Genomic DNA, 15,253 nt, shown 5'->3' on the forward strand with positions numbered 1-15,253 from the left:
TTATGTCTCATGACTGAGATAAACATATAGAATCATATAAGCCCCCTTTTCTTATACAATGGTTAGGGAAAGGGGAAGAGGAGGGTGTGGGATGAGTCAGAGGCCATTAGCTGACTGGAGAATGAGGCTTCCATAGAGACATTAAGAGGGAGAAAGTACATTAGGAAGACAGAGGAAGTAATATCAGACTACAAGGGTTGAGTAGTACCACTGAAGTAGAAGCAGAAAATGGAGACTTTTAAATCAATTTAAGAAAAATTTATTAAGAACTCACTATATGAAACATGTTAGAAACCAACAAGATGCTTATGGCCTAATGAAGCAAATGCAGGGAAGAACACACAAATGGTAATATTACAAGGACAAGCATGGCTAGTACAGCTGTCTACAACCTTCTAGATTCCTTTATGTAGAATAAGAAGAAATATTTCTGTGGGTTGGGCCCCCCAAAGTTCTCTCTTGGTTTGGACTGAGGCTGCCTCGTCCCTTAGTGATGCTGCTTTAGAGCCAGGGTCATCTGACTCATCTCTACTGGGCTAGTATAGTCCTCTCGTGTACCCAGTTTCCCCATCATTTATAATGACATATAGACAGTCCTCAGATATAAATTTGCCAGCCCTGCTCTTGGCCAGCTGATCTCTCCCTAGGGCACCTGCCAGCTAAGTTGGCCTTTAGATGATTTACATCTTGGTCCTCCTGATTCCACTCTAGCTCTTTGTGTCTCAGAAGTAAGTTGAAAGAGTCCTAAGCTTCCTTCCATTTATCCCATTATCAAGATGATAGGTCTTCCTCCCCTGCTCTGCCTGCAGCCAGATGAAACATCACAATAACTTGATTATTATCCAAACTTCTCACCAACCACCATGGAAGCTGCTGTCTGTCTTAAGTCCTTTTGGACAGACTGTCTACCTGTTGCTAATCCCAAGGTTTGTCAGAGGACTGGACAGACGGGACATTCATGTGCATCTCTGTTGTCAAGATCTTTCATTTTTTTTCTCTTTTGAGTGTTGTGATCTCTCAGTTGGCTCTTGCATAGTTGCCCTGGATCATCATCTCAGTCATTTCTTTCAAGAAGAGAAGTAGGTTCACAATGCGCAGTGCTTGACCCAGTGTTCTCTGCTAAGGCTTATCTATAGCTTGTTCCGCAGGCGGATCCTTCTCAGGTTAGCAAGGGCCCAGATAGAAGTGGATCCAGGATCCAGAGCTGATTCCATCTTCATTGTTCTTAATTTTCCAAATTTTGAGTTGGTCTGCTCATCATTGTCAGCACGCCAAGCCACCATTTTCCTACTGATCTTCACAGAGGGACAAGAGCTCCTCAGCAGTGATTTTCTCAGGTCATAGTAATTACATTATTATAGTACACATCTCTTCATGTTTCAAGATATTAATAGCAATACTATAAAAGCCATAAAATATATAACTCCCACAAGACTGAAGAGGTAGTTATTCAGTCACAAATATACAAGATAGAATGAGGCACTACCTTAGAATTATCATAGATAAAAGCCATTATTCCAGTAATTGGGAGTTCTACATAAAACGCAATTTATAAAATTAAGAAAAGAAGGCTGAATGTGAAACAGGAGGTGTTAGTCTTAAACATTATTCCTGAGCCAGGAGCCAGTCAGGTGAGCTTGGCGCACAAATTTGCTCTGAAATGAAAAGAAGCAGTTAAGGTCTGCTCCTGAGGTAGGGAGCAGAGCTGGCATTACAGGGTGGCTTTCTCAGATGGAGTCCTGGAACCTCCACTATTATTAATGGTAATAATAATATTAATAGACAAAAAAAGGTAAGCCCAAAACTTGAAGGGAAAGGCATATAAACAATGGACAGTTATATGGACTTTATTCTTTAATTAAAAATGTGTAGTACTTTTGTCGCCTGAGGCTGTCTTCAAAATGTTAACACACTGGGCTTCATCAGATCTCTCAGGTACGTGGTATGGTACTCTGGAAAAACAGAAAGAAAAAAAACTGGGTGAGATTTCACAATACAGCCACTTTATTTTTCTAGATTTCAGTGACAGGGTGAAACATAGGGGGCCACTGCAATAGCAATAAGGAGAAACAAACTATTGAAGAGAGAGAAGGGGATGTGCTGTTCATGCTTCCTTCAATTAACTATCCTTTATTTTAATCTGGGCCTGCCCCTGCCATGTGTTGATTCCTTGCTGCCTTCTCTCTGTAGGCTCTTCTGGCTATTTCTGAACTGGGTCTGTGAGGACAGGCAACATCTTAGCACCTGGGCTCATCATCCAGGATTCCTAGATTCACAGCAGCTTATGCATTAGGTCAATGCTGAGCACTCTGGGGGCTGTGCATCCTGGGGTTATGACTGTATCTTTGTGACCAGGTGTTTGACTTAGGATTGCTTTGACCCTATGACTGTGTGGCCAGAGCCTTGATATTCTTGAGAGCCCTGTTTCTCAGGGAGGATGGAGTATAAATAATCTGATTTTATCATGTTGTGAAAGAACTGATCACCAGGAATCCTTATGCATTCTTCATGCATACATTCATTCTGTCAACAAATACTTGCTACAATAGCCAAGATATGGAAACCTAAGTGTCCACTGATAGATGAATGGATAAAGAAATTGTGGTAATGTACATACAATGGGATATGATTCAGCCATAAAAATGAATGAGTATTTTGCCATTTGTGACAACATGGATGGACTGTTTTTGTTTTTAGTTTGAATAAATTGAATTTAAAAACAACTGAAAACTTGAACTCTTAATAAAAAAGGACTTCATCATATTTTGTCTACTTTAGCCCCTAGTATATGGACAAAAGATAATATAAGGAAAAGGATATACACATTTCCCCTGTGTCATATATAGGATTGCTTATTTAGATTTGATTACGTAAAAAATCTAGAAAGAAAGCAAATAAATGAAAAAATAAAAATCAAACAACTTATAATACTGCTCAGCTGAAAGCAAATGTAAGAGAAACTAAGCCCTGATGAATAGCATTTACTTTTCCATGAAACTCTTTTTCAACATGTTATATATTTACCAAATCACTACCATGTAAATGTTATGAATACATCCCATTATCTGTAAATCGGTAGATGCCATGAAAATTATATCTATAGAAAATTGTTAGTATTATAAAAAGGCTACTTTCTATGGATTAAAAAATATCTGCTACTATAGTTTCGTAATAGAAAAAAATTATTGAGCACCTACTATATGCCAGGCACTGAGCTGGGTGCTAGCAGCACAATGATAAGCTTAACTGTTATGGTCTGTACCCTCCATAAGTGTGTACTTCACAGAGGTTAATAATGTAACTGCACAAAAATGTAAGTATTGCCTGGTGTTATGAAGATAAAGCATAGGGATCCATATGATTCTATAACAGGTTAGCATAATCTAGCTTAAGAATGGGTGTTTTAGAAGTGCAGCTCGAACCAAGATGTGAAGAATGAGTAAAGAAGTGGCAGAAGAACATTCCAAGTAGACGGCACAGCAGATGCAAAGACACTGAAGTTACAGGGAACATGTTATCTCTCCTCACTTATTTATTCATTCCATACATGTAGGATTCCCACTAGTCCAGGCATCGTGATAGGTACCAAGGTTACCATGTGAATCGTATACAGCACACACACACCACACAGACCACCTTTGGTGTTAATTTTTTACTTTACCATGACTGAGCTTGCCATGTCCCTTGAGCATTGTGTACTGGACATCCTGCCATCCATTTATAGCTAGAACATTTCCTTCCAGATCCTGACTAGTCTCATTTTCCTTTCTTTCTTCATTCGTTCATGTTTGCTAAGGGCTCAGCATGCCTCAGATTCAACTGATGGTCAAGTTATAAATTCTCTGGAGATGGTACCTCTTTCAGCAATGTTGTAAGGTCAAGACTCACCTTTCGTTGGTCTGTTTGCTCTCTTTTCTCTCCCCTTTGATGGTTTCTGAAAGAGACCAAAACAACTTTAGAAAATGTATTGCCTTATAGACACTAAACGAGGGAAAGTTTGAAGAGAATCCAGTCCTAGGACTCAAAGAGAAATCATGTGCCTATACACGTGGAAAAGATGGTTACTTGATGTAATTTCAGGGGGACTGAGAAGGCGTTTTTTTGCATCCAAAAAGCAAATGCTTTCCTTTATTCACTGTGTCTTAAGTTCTAATATTGGAAATAGACTTTTCACATATAGCTCTACCCTTTACTAAAATAAAAATACTACTGGGAGGGGTAACACATTTAGTTTTAGCAGTCATTTAGTGATTGGAAAAGTTTTCAATCCTTTTCTGAAAGTAAAGGTTTAGAAGAAGGAATAAAAGGAAATCCTGAATATGTTGATGCCTAAATGGTTGAGTCAGCTGGCACTACCCAATATTATACAATGTGGCATGGATGGGCCTAAATGGGAAATCTCTAGCTGGCTAGATCTCCCAAAGCCAGAGTTGCTACTGATATGGCCTTACCACTGATGCAACTTGGAGTATGAATTCCTTTAGGCTGACTGTTGTGATAGTGCTTTTGTCTCACTCAGAATCTTGCAACAGGGATTGTTAACCTGGATGTCCATAGAGAACTTTAGGGAGTAAAACAATACCCTTGATGGGTTTTAACACTTCCTAGCATTGGCAGTTCTGGTGTGTGTGTGTGTGTGTGTGTGTGTGTGTGTGTAAAGATAATCAGCTTTATTGAGGGATAATTAATATACAACAAAATCCAGTGATTGTCTGTATAGATTTTTATGAGTTTAGCAAATGTATGCAGTCAAGTAACTACTACCATAACCAAGATATAGAACATTTATATAAGCCCCAGTAGTTCCCTCCTGCCCCTTTTCAGTCAATATTTTCCCCTATCCCATCCTCTGATAACCACTGATCTGGCTAATGTCACAATAGTTTTGCTTTTTAAAAATTTCATAATTCCAAAGGATAAGTGTGTGGTCGTGTGGTCTTTTTGTGCCTGGTCTCTTTCTCCTAGCATACTTCTTTTGAATTTATACATGTTGCATGTTACTAGTAGTCTGTTCCTTTCTATAGCTCAGCAGTATTTCACTGTATGAATATACCACCATTTGTTTATCCATTTACCAACTGATGGAAATTTAGGATACCAGACTTTCAGTATTTCAGCTGCTATGGACATTTGTGTATGTATCTTTGTGTAGAGATATGTTTTTATTTCTCACGGGTAAATATCTAAGATTTCTGGGTTGTGTAGCAGTGCATGAGAGTTTCAATTGCTTTACATCCTCTCCAGCCCTTGATATTTACCAGTACCTTTAATTTTAGCCATGTTAGTGAGTGTGTAGTGGTATCTCATTATAGCTTTAATTTGTATTTCCTTAATGACTAATGATGTTGTGACTGTCTGACTGTGCTCATTGTCCATTTGTATATTTTCTTCTATAAAGTATGTGTTCAAGTCTTTTGCTCCTAGCCTTTTGTTAAATGGATTGTCTTCTTTACTAGGTAGTAATTTATAATTATATATTCTGGATATATAGTATATAAGTTTTTTCCAGATATGTATTTGGAAACATTTTTCTCCCAGTCTGTGGCTTGACTTTTAATTTTTTTAACAAAGTCAAAGGGAAAAATTTTTTTTTTTTTTTTCAAAGTTTTTTTTTTTTTAATTTTTTTTATTTTTGGGACAGAGAGAGACAGAGCATGAACGGGGGAGGGGCAGAGAGAGAGGGAGACACAGAATCGGAAACAGGCTCCAGGCTCTGAGCCATCAGCCCAGAGCCCGACGCGGGTCTCAAACTCACGGACCGCGAGATCGTGACCTGGCTGAAGTCGGACGCTTAACCAACTGCGCCACCCAGGCGCCCCGGGAAAAAGTTTTTTAATTTTGATGAAGTCCAGTTTATCAATTTCTACCTTTTTTTTGTTTTTTTAAAAATATTTATTTATTTATTTTTGAGAGACAGAGCACAAGTGGGGGAGGGGAAGAGAGAGAGAGAGAGACACACACACAGAATCCAAAGCAGGCTCCAGGCTCTGAGCTGTCAGGACAGAGCCCGACGTGGGACTCAAACTCACAAATCATGAGATCATGACCTGAGCCGAAGTCAGACGCTTAACTGACAGATCCACCCAGGCGCCCCCAATTTTTACTTTGTGCTTACTGTATCCTATCTAAGATTTGCCTAACCTAAGATCAAAAAGATTTTCTCTGATTTTTAGAAATCTCTTAATTTTAGCTCTTACTTTTAGGTCTATGATCCATTGCAAGTTATGTTGTGTGTGTCAAGGTTCATATTTTTCCATGTGGGTATCTAATTGTCCCAAAACCATTGTTGAAAAGACTATCCTTTTCTGCATGGAATTACCTTAGTTCCTTTGTCCAAATCAGTTGACCATATGAGTTTACCTTTTGATTATCCCTCTTGTTTCGTTGGTTGGTATGTCTGTGCTTTCACTAATACCACGCTGTCTTGATTACTATAGCTATATAGTAAATCTTGAAATAAGGTAGTATAAGTCGTCCATTTTTATCTTGTTTTTTAGAATTGTTTGGCAATTGTATGTCTTTCACACTTCCACATAACTTTAAAATTAGCTTTTTAATTTCCACTAAACAGCCTGCCAGTATTTTGATTGGTATCTCATTGAATCCACAGATCACTTTGGGCCAAACTGATATCCTAATATCTACTCTTCTGATCCATGAACATGGCATATTTCTCCAATTATTTAGGCCTACTTTAATTTAGTCAGTAGTAATATTTTTCAGTTTTTGGTGTACAGGTCTTGTACTTATTTTTAAAAATTTACTCCTAACCTTTTAATATTATTTGATGCTACAGTAGCATTTGTATTTAAATGGTATTTAAAATTTTTTTCAGTGTCCAACTTGTTTGTTGTTAGTATGTAGAAATACAACTGATTTTGATTTTGTGTATTGACTTCGTATCTTGAGACTTAGCTACACACAATTAGTTCTAATAGCTTTTTATGGATGCCTTGGGCTTTTCTATAAACATGATCATGCTATTTTTGAAAAAAAGACAGTTTTTCTTCTTCCTTTCCAACACGTGTGCCTTTTCTTTCTTTTTCTAGATTTTGCACTGGCTAGGACCTCCAGGAAAATTTTGAATAAATATAATACATTTAAATGTGGTATCTTTTCCTCATTCCTGATCTTATGGAGAAAACAGTCTTTTATCATTAAATATGATGTTAACTGAAGGTTTTGGTATATGTCCTTTGTCAGGCTGAGGAAGTTCCTCTATATTCCTACTTTTATGAGAGTTTTTCTTTCTTTTTGAAAATTATGAATGAGTATTAATTTTGCCAAATGCTTTATCTGTATCCACTGACATGATTACATGGCTTTTCTTTTTGGTTTGCCAATATGGTGAATTTTATTGCTTGATTTTTTTATATTGAGCCTATCTTATATTCCTGGAATAAACCCCACTTGATCATGATGTATCATACTTTTAATATATTGCTAGACTTTAGTTGGTAATTTTGTAAAGCATTTGGCCATTTATGTTCCCAAGGCATATGTGTAGTTTTTTTTCCTTATCAGAGCAGTCTGGAAACTGACTTTAGTAGTTTGGGGGCAATCATACAGCTCATCTCATCTTTTCCCTTCTTTCAGGGATTACAATTTTCTACAGCTTGTTGTCCAAAGTCTGAAAACAGTTGTTTCATATTTTGTCTGATTTCTAGTTGTTTACAGTATGAGGGAAATTCCTGTAGCAGCTCATCCTACATGGGAGGAAGAAGTTTATATCTTCTATATAATTTTAAAAATTTAATAAATTTAAAAAATTTTTAATTTTTACAACTCAATCTATTTCCTTCTTTTTTTTTTTAATCTTTTTTTTTAACGTTTATTTATTTTTGAGACAGAGAGAGACAGAGCATGAACGGGGGAGGGTCAGAGATAGGGAGACACAGAATCTGAAACAGGCTCCAGGCTCTGAGCTGTCGGCACAGAGCCCGACGCCGGGCTCGAACTCACGGACCGTGAGATCATGACCTGAGCCGAAGTCGGCCGCTTAACCCCTCCTTACTTCTTCTTATAATCATGCACTGAGATGCCCTTTGAAGCCACAGTTAAGTATGATATTTGTACTCTATGGCAGTTCTTCAGATATTTGAAGGGAACAACTTTCCCATTCCCAAAGCTTCCTTTCTGGCTAAGCATCCTCAGTTACTTAACTATTTCTTATTTGACTGAACTTCTAGACACTTTATATATCTGGCTAGGTTTTGTTTTTGTCAAGGTTCCTTTTTTAAAAATAATGCTTATAGCTGAATACAGTTTTTCAGATGTCTGTGGACCAACATAGAATATTTATATTGTCCTTTCATACCCATGACAAAACCATCACCATTAAAAAAAAAAAATCTTCTATTTTAAAATGAAAGCGGACAACAAAAAAGCAGATTCTAATCTTGTGTATTTGATTACAAATTTAGCATTCTGAAGGCCAGATGTGATGATATCACCAACTTTCAGTTTTTAAGTCCTGTGAAGGTTTCTGTCTAAACAGTGGTTAAAATTATTTATTTCAGAAAAGACACTTGCCCTTTAAGAAGTCATTCCTGAAAGAGCTGAGACTCTTCCAGGTTTGGTGGAGGGAGGCAAACTGTAAAAACTGTTGGTTGCTAGGGCTCTATTACATACAGATTTCAGTCACACAAGACCCAAATGAGGAAGTAAAACTTCAGGAGGAGCTATTTTTAGTCTCTCTCCCCAATGGGTAAGCTGATAGGGTAACTTCTGATTGGGAAAAGACAGTAATTCAAGGTTACAATTTCTCATGCCTAATCTGCTTTGTTTGACAAATCAAAAAAGAGAAGAGAGATTAGAAACCAGCTAGAAGAACTGTGGCATTTCCCTTTTATTCATTTAACAGCCTGAACAGAGTAAATCTGGACGGTTGGGGCATAGAAAAAGTATAATTACCGAACAAACACTGGAAAAGACTTCTGATGCCAAATTATTTAGCTAGAGGGCTGTCTCCTCTGAGAAACAGATTAATATTGGATTAGGAGGAAGCTCCATTTTTGGAGAAATTCCTACTGGTTATCAGTAAGTTTCTGTCTCTGTGGATGGATCATGACTGCTTCCATGTCTATTTGTCAGCAGAATTTAGTTCCTTGTGGTTTTATGACTGAGATCTCCATTTCCTTGCTGGCTTTCAGCTGAGGGCCAGTTGCAGATTCTAGAGGCCACCCACATTCCTTGCGTCACGGCCCCTTCTCCATCTTCAAAGCTAGCAATGATGGGTTAAGTCTGTCTCAACCTTTGGATTTCTCCTTCTTACATCTCATCCCTCTAACCCAGTCTGGGAAAGATACTCTGACTCATGTGATTAAATTGGGCCCACCTGGGTAATTCAGGATTATCTCACCATCTTAAAGTCATTACCTTAGTTACATATGCAAAGTCCCTTTTGCCATGTGAGATAACACAATAGGTTCTGTGAATAGTACGTGGACATCTTTTTGGGGACATTGTTTAGTCTATCATATAGGCAGTGCCAGAGGTATCCACAAGGCAACGTGCAGACATTGCTGAACTACAGAACCCAAATTTACAAACACATCTACATAGCATGGTTACTTGGAACATGTCCTCCTCCAGTGATATCAAGATCTTCTCTTTGACCAAACTCACTAGCACAGGTGATTGTCTGATCAAACTTTCCCTAGAAATATTCTTTATCACATTCTTGGGAGGAAGAGGTCATATATGTGCTATGTTCTCTTGTTATTTTCTGCCTTTTATCATTCATAGCTCAGTTTGACTATTTCATATGCATACACACAGCTTCTTTTTTTCTTTTCATATTTTTATTTAAATTCTAGTTAGTTAACATACAGTGTAAAACTGGTCTTAGGAGTAGAATTCAATGATTCATCACTTACATACAAACCCAGTGCTCATCATAACAAGTACCCTCCTTATACCCATCACCCATCTAGCTCATCCCCCACTCATCTCCCTCCATTAGCCTCATTGTCAACAATAGCCAAGCTATGGAGAGAGCCCAAATGTCCATTGACTAATGAATGGATAAAGAAGATGTGATGTGTATATACAATGAATGGATAAAGAAGATGTGGTGAAATATTACTCAGCCATCAAAAAGAAGGAAATCTTGTCATTTGAAATACAAAGCTTCTTGAACCCCCTTTCAACTTCTTTCATGTATACACACACATCCTCTTTAACTCTATAGTCTATTCTCCTGAATTTTTCTGATTTCCTCTTGGGGGAAGAAACATTCTTACTCTCCTTTTCTCCATTTCTTCTTTGTTTCATTTGTGAGCTAATCATTCCAAAGTAAAAGAAAATTTAGGAAACAGCTTATTTTCAAGCTGAAGCCTGCTTCTGCACATTTAGCTAATTCTAAATTGCAATGAGATTGAAAGAAAAAGCTCAAAATTGTCACCTTGAGAAGTCAAAGCTTTGATAACCACGATATATCTCTACATCTGACCCTGTGTTCTGAATTTTACACTTTCACATCATAGAAATCTATTATTATATCAGCACACTACATACTTTGGTGGTTTGAATGACTCTACCATAGGCTTAGTATTCATTTATTGAAATTGGATAATCAGTCCCCAATTTCCTGTGTTGTTTTGTTTTAATATAGCAGGATGATGGGTTGTCCGGGTGGCTCAGTCAGTTGAGTGTCAGACTCTTGGTTACCACTCAGGTCATGATGTCACAGTTTGTGGGATTGAGCCCTGCATCAGGCTCCCTGCTGACAGTGCAGAGCCTGCTTGGGATTCTCTCTCCCTCTCTCTCTCTGCCATTCCCCAGCTCATGCTCTCCCTCTTGTTCTCTCTCAAAATAAATAAATAAACTTAAAAAAATACACATTATAGAATGCAATGAATGACTGCTAATGTTATCCATCTATTTTCTAGTGGATCTTATAATCAGTACACTGACTGAGCCAGCCAGGTGACCCAAAATTTTATTTATTTATTTATTTATTTAAGTTTATTTATTTATTTATTTATTTAAGTAATCTCTATACCCAACGTGGGCCTCAAACTCACAATCTTAAGAGTCCCATGCTCTTCTGAATGTCAGAATGGCTAAAATTAACAACACAAGAAAGAACAGGTGTTGGCAAGGGTGCAGAGACTAGGGAATCCTCTTGCACTGCTGGTGGGAATGCAAACTGGTACAGCCACTCTGGAGAACAGTATGGAGTTTCATCAAGAAACTAAAAATAAAACTAAACTATGATCCAACAATTGCACTATTAGGTATTTACCCAAAGGATACAAAAATACAGATTTGAAGGGGTACATGCACTCCAATGTTTACAATAGCATTATCTACAATAGCCAAACTATGGAGAGAGCCCAAATGTCCATTGACTAATGAATGGATAAAGAAAATGTGATATGTATATACAATGAAATATTACTCAGCCATTCAAGAATGAAATCTTGCCATTTGCAATGATGTAGATGGACATAGAATATATTATGCTAAGCAAAATAAGTCACTCAGAGCAAGACAAATACCAAATATCATGTAATTTCACTCATTTGTAGAATTTAAGAAACAAAACAGATGAACATATGGGAAGGAAGGGAGTAAAGAGAGAGAGGAAAACAAACCACAAGATGCTCTTAATGATAGAAAACAAACTGTGAATTGACGGGGGGAGGTGGGTGGGAGATGGGCTAGATGGGTGATGGGTACTAAGGAGGGCACTTATGATGAGCACTGGGTGTTGTATTTAAGTGATGACTAACTGAACTCTACTCCTGAAACCAATATTGCACTGTATGTTAACTAAAATTTAAATTAAAAATTATAAATAAATAAAATCATTTGTGAACATTAAAAAAAAAATCAGTATACTGAAATCTTAAATAAGATGCTGATCTGAAGCATTTACTCATCTGATGCTTTTTACCAAAGTGAGTAAGAAGGTTACCTAATTATTACCACCAACCAAACTTCTACTACAGGCATTACTGATATAAAGTCCAACCTTACTCTACAACTTTGCCCAAACCAGCCCAAACCACAAAGAAGCATAAGATTATTATAAAGCCAGGTGCAACTTTGTCCCCCATTAAGCACAGGGCCACTTTTATAAAAGTCAATGAGGAGGCTGCTCAATGCAGTGCTATTTATAATAGCAAAACTATGGGAACATCCTAGGTGTCTACCAATATGGAGTTAGTTAAATAAATTAAGGTATATCCACAAAATGGAATATCTCACAGCCATTTAACATGATGCTGTAGAAAAAAAATAAATGATGCTATAGAATGATACTGACATTAAAAATTTTCTTGCTACATTTAGTACAAATAAGTTAGAAAACAGTACATGTGGTATTATCCAAACTGTGAAAAACAGTCCTATAATATTATTCCAATTATGGAAAATAACATAGATTCCAGAAAAATCTGGAATATATACACCAAAATGTTGTCTACATAACTATTTCTTTCTTGTGGAACTATAGATGATTTTTACTTTCAGTATAATTGGTAATGGGTATGTAATACTTGGTAATCAATAAAAGTTAATATTATTTTTATAATATTATTTTATATTATATTTTATTTATTATTATTTTTATAATAATATTATTTTAACAAGTCAAGGGGGAACAATTCATCCCACTTTCTTTTCCTCAGAAACCTAGACTTTTAGAGATGAGAAGGTGAATCTTATGGTCATCTAATTCTCCCCTCCTCCCACCAAGCTTCCCTGCTTGAACTCTGCCAGGTCCATAATCACTAACATTTAGAAGTGTTTTCACCATTTTACTTCATTTAAATGTTCACAGTGAACTCATGAAGTGAGGTAGGTAAAGCAAGGAATAATCAGCTTTGTCTGGAAACCAGAAGTACCTTTGTAAACCTTAGAAATGTTGCCTCTCCTAGAAATCCAGAGCAATGTTGAGTCCCATCTATATGGGCTACAAACTCTGAGGGAAAACCTTTTCCTCCAGCCACTTGCTGACTTTTTGCCAGTCTGAGCTCAGTCAATGAGCTCCAGAAGGCAGCTGATCAGGAGGTAGCTGCAAAATAGCAATCTGTAGAGAGGACAAGCACTGACTCACCACATTCATGAGAGGGGCCAGGCTGCTTCTTCTTCCTTTTCCTTAGTGTTTTAAAGGACACCATCCCACAAAAAACAACAAACATTACAAGTACAGCCGCAATCCAGAGGAAGTGGCCTTGTTCAGGGTCTTTATCCTTAGGCTGTGCATCTAGAAATGACCACAAGTTTTCAATCAGCCAGGAAGGTTGATTATAAAAGGTTTATAATTACTGTTGTCTTCATTTACAAGTCAACATCTCCCCAGGGTTCTACTGCCAGAGGAGCCTGAAATCCACAATCTGAAGCCATAGAAAGCCCGAGTCACAGGGCCTCACAGCTAAGAACCAAGCCATTGCTCCTGGCCAAATGCTTGGACTAAGCTACCTTCTCTTCCCAGAGGTTGGGATGACAAGGACTGTGATCTAGAAGAAGAGTGTCAAACTGGCCCTTGGTTCTGTGCATGGATATGGTACCCATGCTGAAGGTTTTGAATGTATAGTCATCTGTGCAGCAGCATGCTTCCTCAGCCCAGGCATAGTCACGCCCTGGGGTCCTGAAGTTTCCCTTATAATAATTTTTCCATCCACTATCATCTGTAGATCAGGTGTCAGACATACCTCACTTGGACAAATATAACAGCTTCCTATCTCCAGTTTTGCTTGTTTGTTTATTTGTTTCTTCCACTGAGGTCACAGTGGAAAAAGCAGGGCTTTCAGAATGTATCACCTACTAGAAAACCTTTGATATCTTTTCATGCCCTGAGGAAACCGGTTTAGAATCAGCTCCTGGGAGGTCAGGACATTCTTTCCTGCATGGGGACTTCTAAGTTTCTACAAAGTTGAAAAACAGACTTTGGAGAGAAAGCTTATAACTGAGTGGCCCATTTTATAGACAATTTATGGGAATGATTTCAATAGTTAATCTCAAATTACAGGCAAATAGGAACCACTGACCTATTAGTTTAGCTGCAATTTGTGGATCCATACCTTGTTCCTAAGACATTAAGAAAAGGAGTTGCTGCCATTACAGGCCATATTCAACACTTTTTTGAGTCTGTCCCAGTTTATCCCACTTGAGCCTGTTTGGCATTCCCAGTATAGAGAAGTTATACTTGATAACATGGAGACTGCTACCTTTTGACACTCAAAAAGATTCCTTGATTCAGGGTCTACTCAATTTCTGATCAAGCCATAGAACAGGGATACAGAGAGGCAAGCCCTGGCTTCCTGAGGCAGCTAGAGCTAAAACATTTCTGAATATGGTGATAGCTGGGAAGGTTTTGACAGTAGTGGAGAAACAGCAGAAAGGTGAGACATGATGAAGCTACAGTGGTGGTAATGCCCTGTTCATTTGTAGACTGTGGGAGGCATGGCAGAGGAAGCCATGGCAGAAGGCCCCAAGGCATGTTAGGTGTGGTGGTATTGCTGGCTCCAAACAGGTGCTGAACCTCAGGGATAGCTTAGGAGAGGCTACTATTAGGCCAACAGAGGTTACAGTGAAGCAACCAGGACAGGCTATGTGGCCTATTTACTGGACTCTCAGAGGCAGAAGTGTCTTAGCAGGAGGAAATCAGTAGAAGGAAAGGATTGGGCCACCGGTAAAGCTTGTTGGCCCCAAGGACTGTCCATAAGAATGTGTCCATGGACCAAGTTATGTTTGAACAATGAGACACCAGGAGAGAGGAAACAGCAGGGTTAGAGGATTAAGAAAGAAGTTGAATGGATGCCTTAGAAGAGGAAAAAACCAAAAGGGAGAATTGGAGAAGGGGCCAAGGTAAGCAGAAGGCAGACGTGTGGGAAAAGGGGTCAGGATCAGAAGCAGCCATAAGGGCAGTGTGGGTACAGGGTCCCTTTATTCCAGGAGAGAATCTTGGAGTTACTGCTCCTCACAAGTGAAGTCTCAAATATGGATACATTTCTTCCAGGGCAAAGCCAGACTTTAAAATGTCAGGCTCATATTAGCAGACACTGCTTTATCGTCAGCCCTTTCCTCCAACTAGACTGGACCCTGTACTATACTGTCAACATGCCACAAGAACTTCTGCTTCTGAGTCTTTCCTTGATGCATATGCCCACACCACCACCTGTGCCCGTATCAGATACTGTGAATTGATTGTGGTCCTCTCACTTTTCTTTTTTAATGTATGTTTATTTTTGAGAGGGAGAGACAGAGTGCAAGTAGGGAAGGGGCAGAGAGAGAGAGAGAG

At 38.2% G+C, this 15,253-nt stretch overlaps 1 protein-coding gene across 4 annotated transcripts in view; it reads right to left on the reverse strand.

The window, feature by feature from the left end:
- Positions 1-243: 243 nt before the first annotated feature.
- The window catches only part of CD86 (CD86 molecule), a 68,358-nt gene continuing 53,348 nt past the window's right edge, over positions 244-15,253 (reverse strand). For 2 of the 4 annotated variants that reach the window (XM_030329329.2, XM_030329327.1), the window contains exons 5-7: positions 13,067-13,216; positions 3,889-3,934; positions 244-1,952 (exon numbers count right to left, since the gene is read on the reverse strand). In XM_030329329.2, the coding sequence (XP_030185189.1) occupies positions 1,859-1,952; positions 3,889-3,934; positions 13,067-13,216 (290 nt within the window). In that variant the 3' untranslated portion in view covers positions 244-1,858. The remainder of the gene's footprint in view (positions 1,953-3,888; positions 3,935-13,066; positions 13,217-15,253) is intronic. The other 2 variants (XM_030329330.1, XM_030329331.1) reach the window with 2 other exon arrangements.

The sequence above is a fragment of the Lynx canadensis genome, chromosome C2, assembly GCF_007474595.2.
Source record: "Lynx canadensis isolate LIC74 chromosome C2, mLynCan4.pri.v2, whole genome shotgun sequence".
Taxonomy (NCBI): domain Eukaryota; kingdom Metazoa; phylum Chordata; class Mammalia; order Carnivora; family Felidae; genus Lynx; species Lynx canadensis.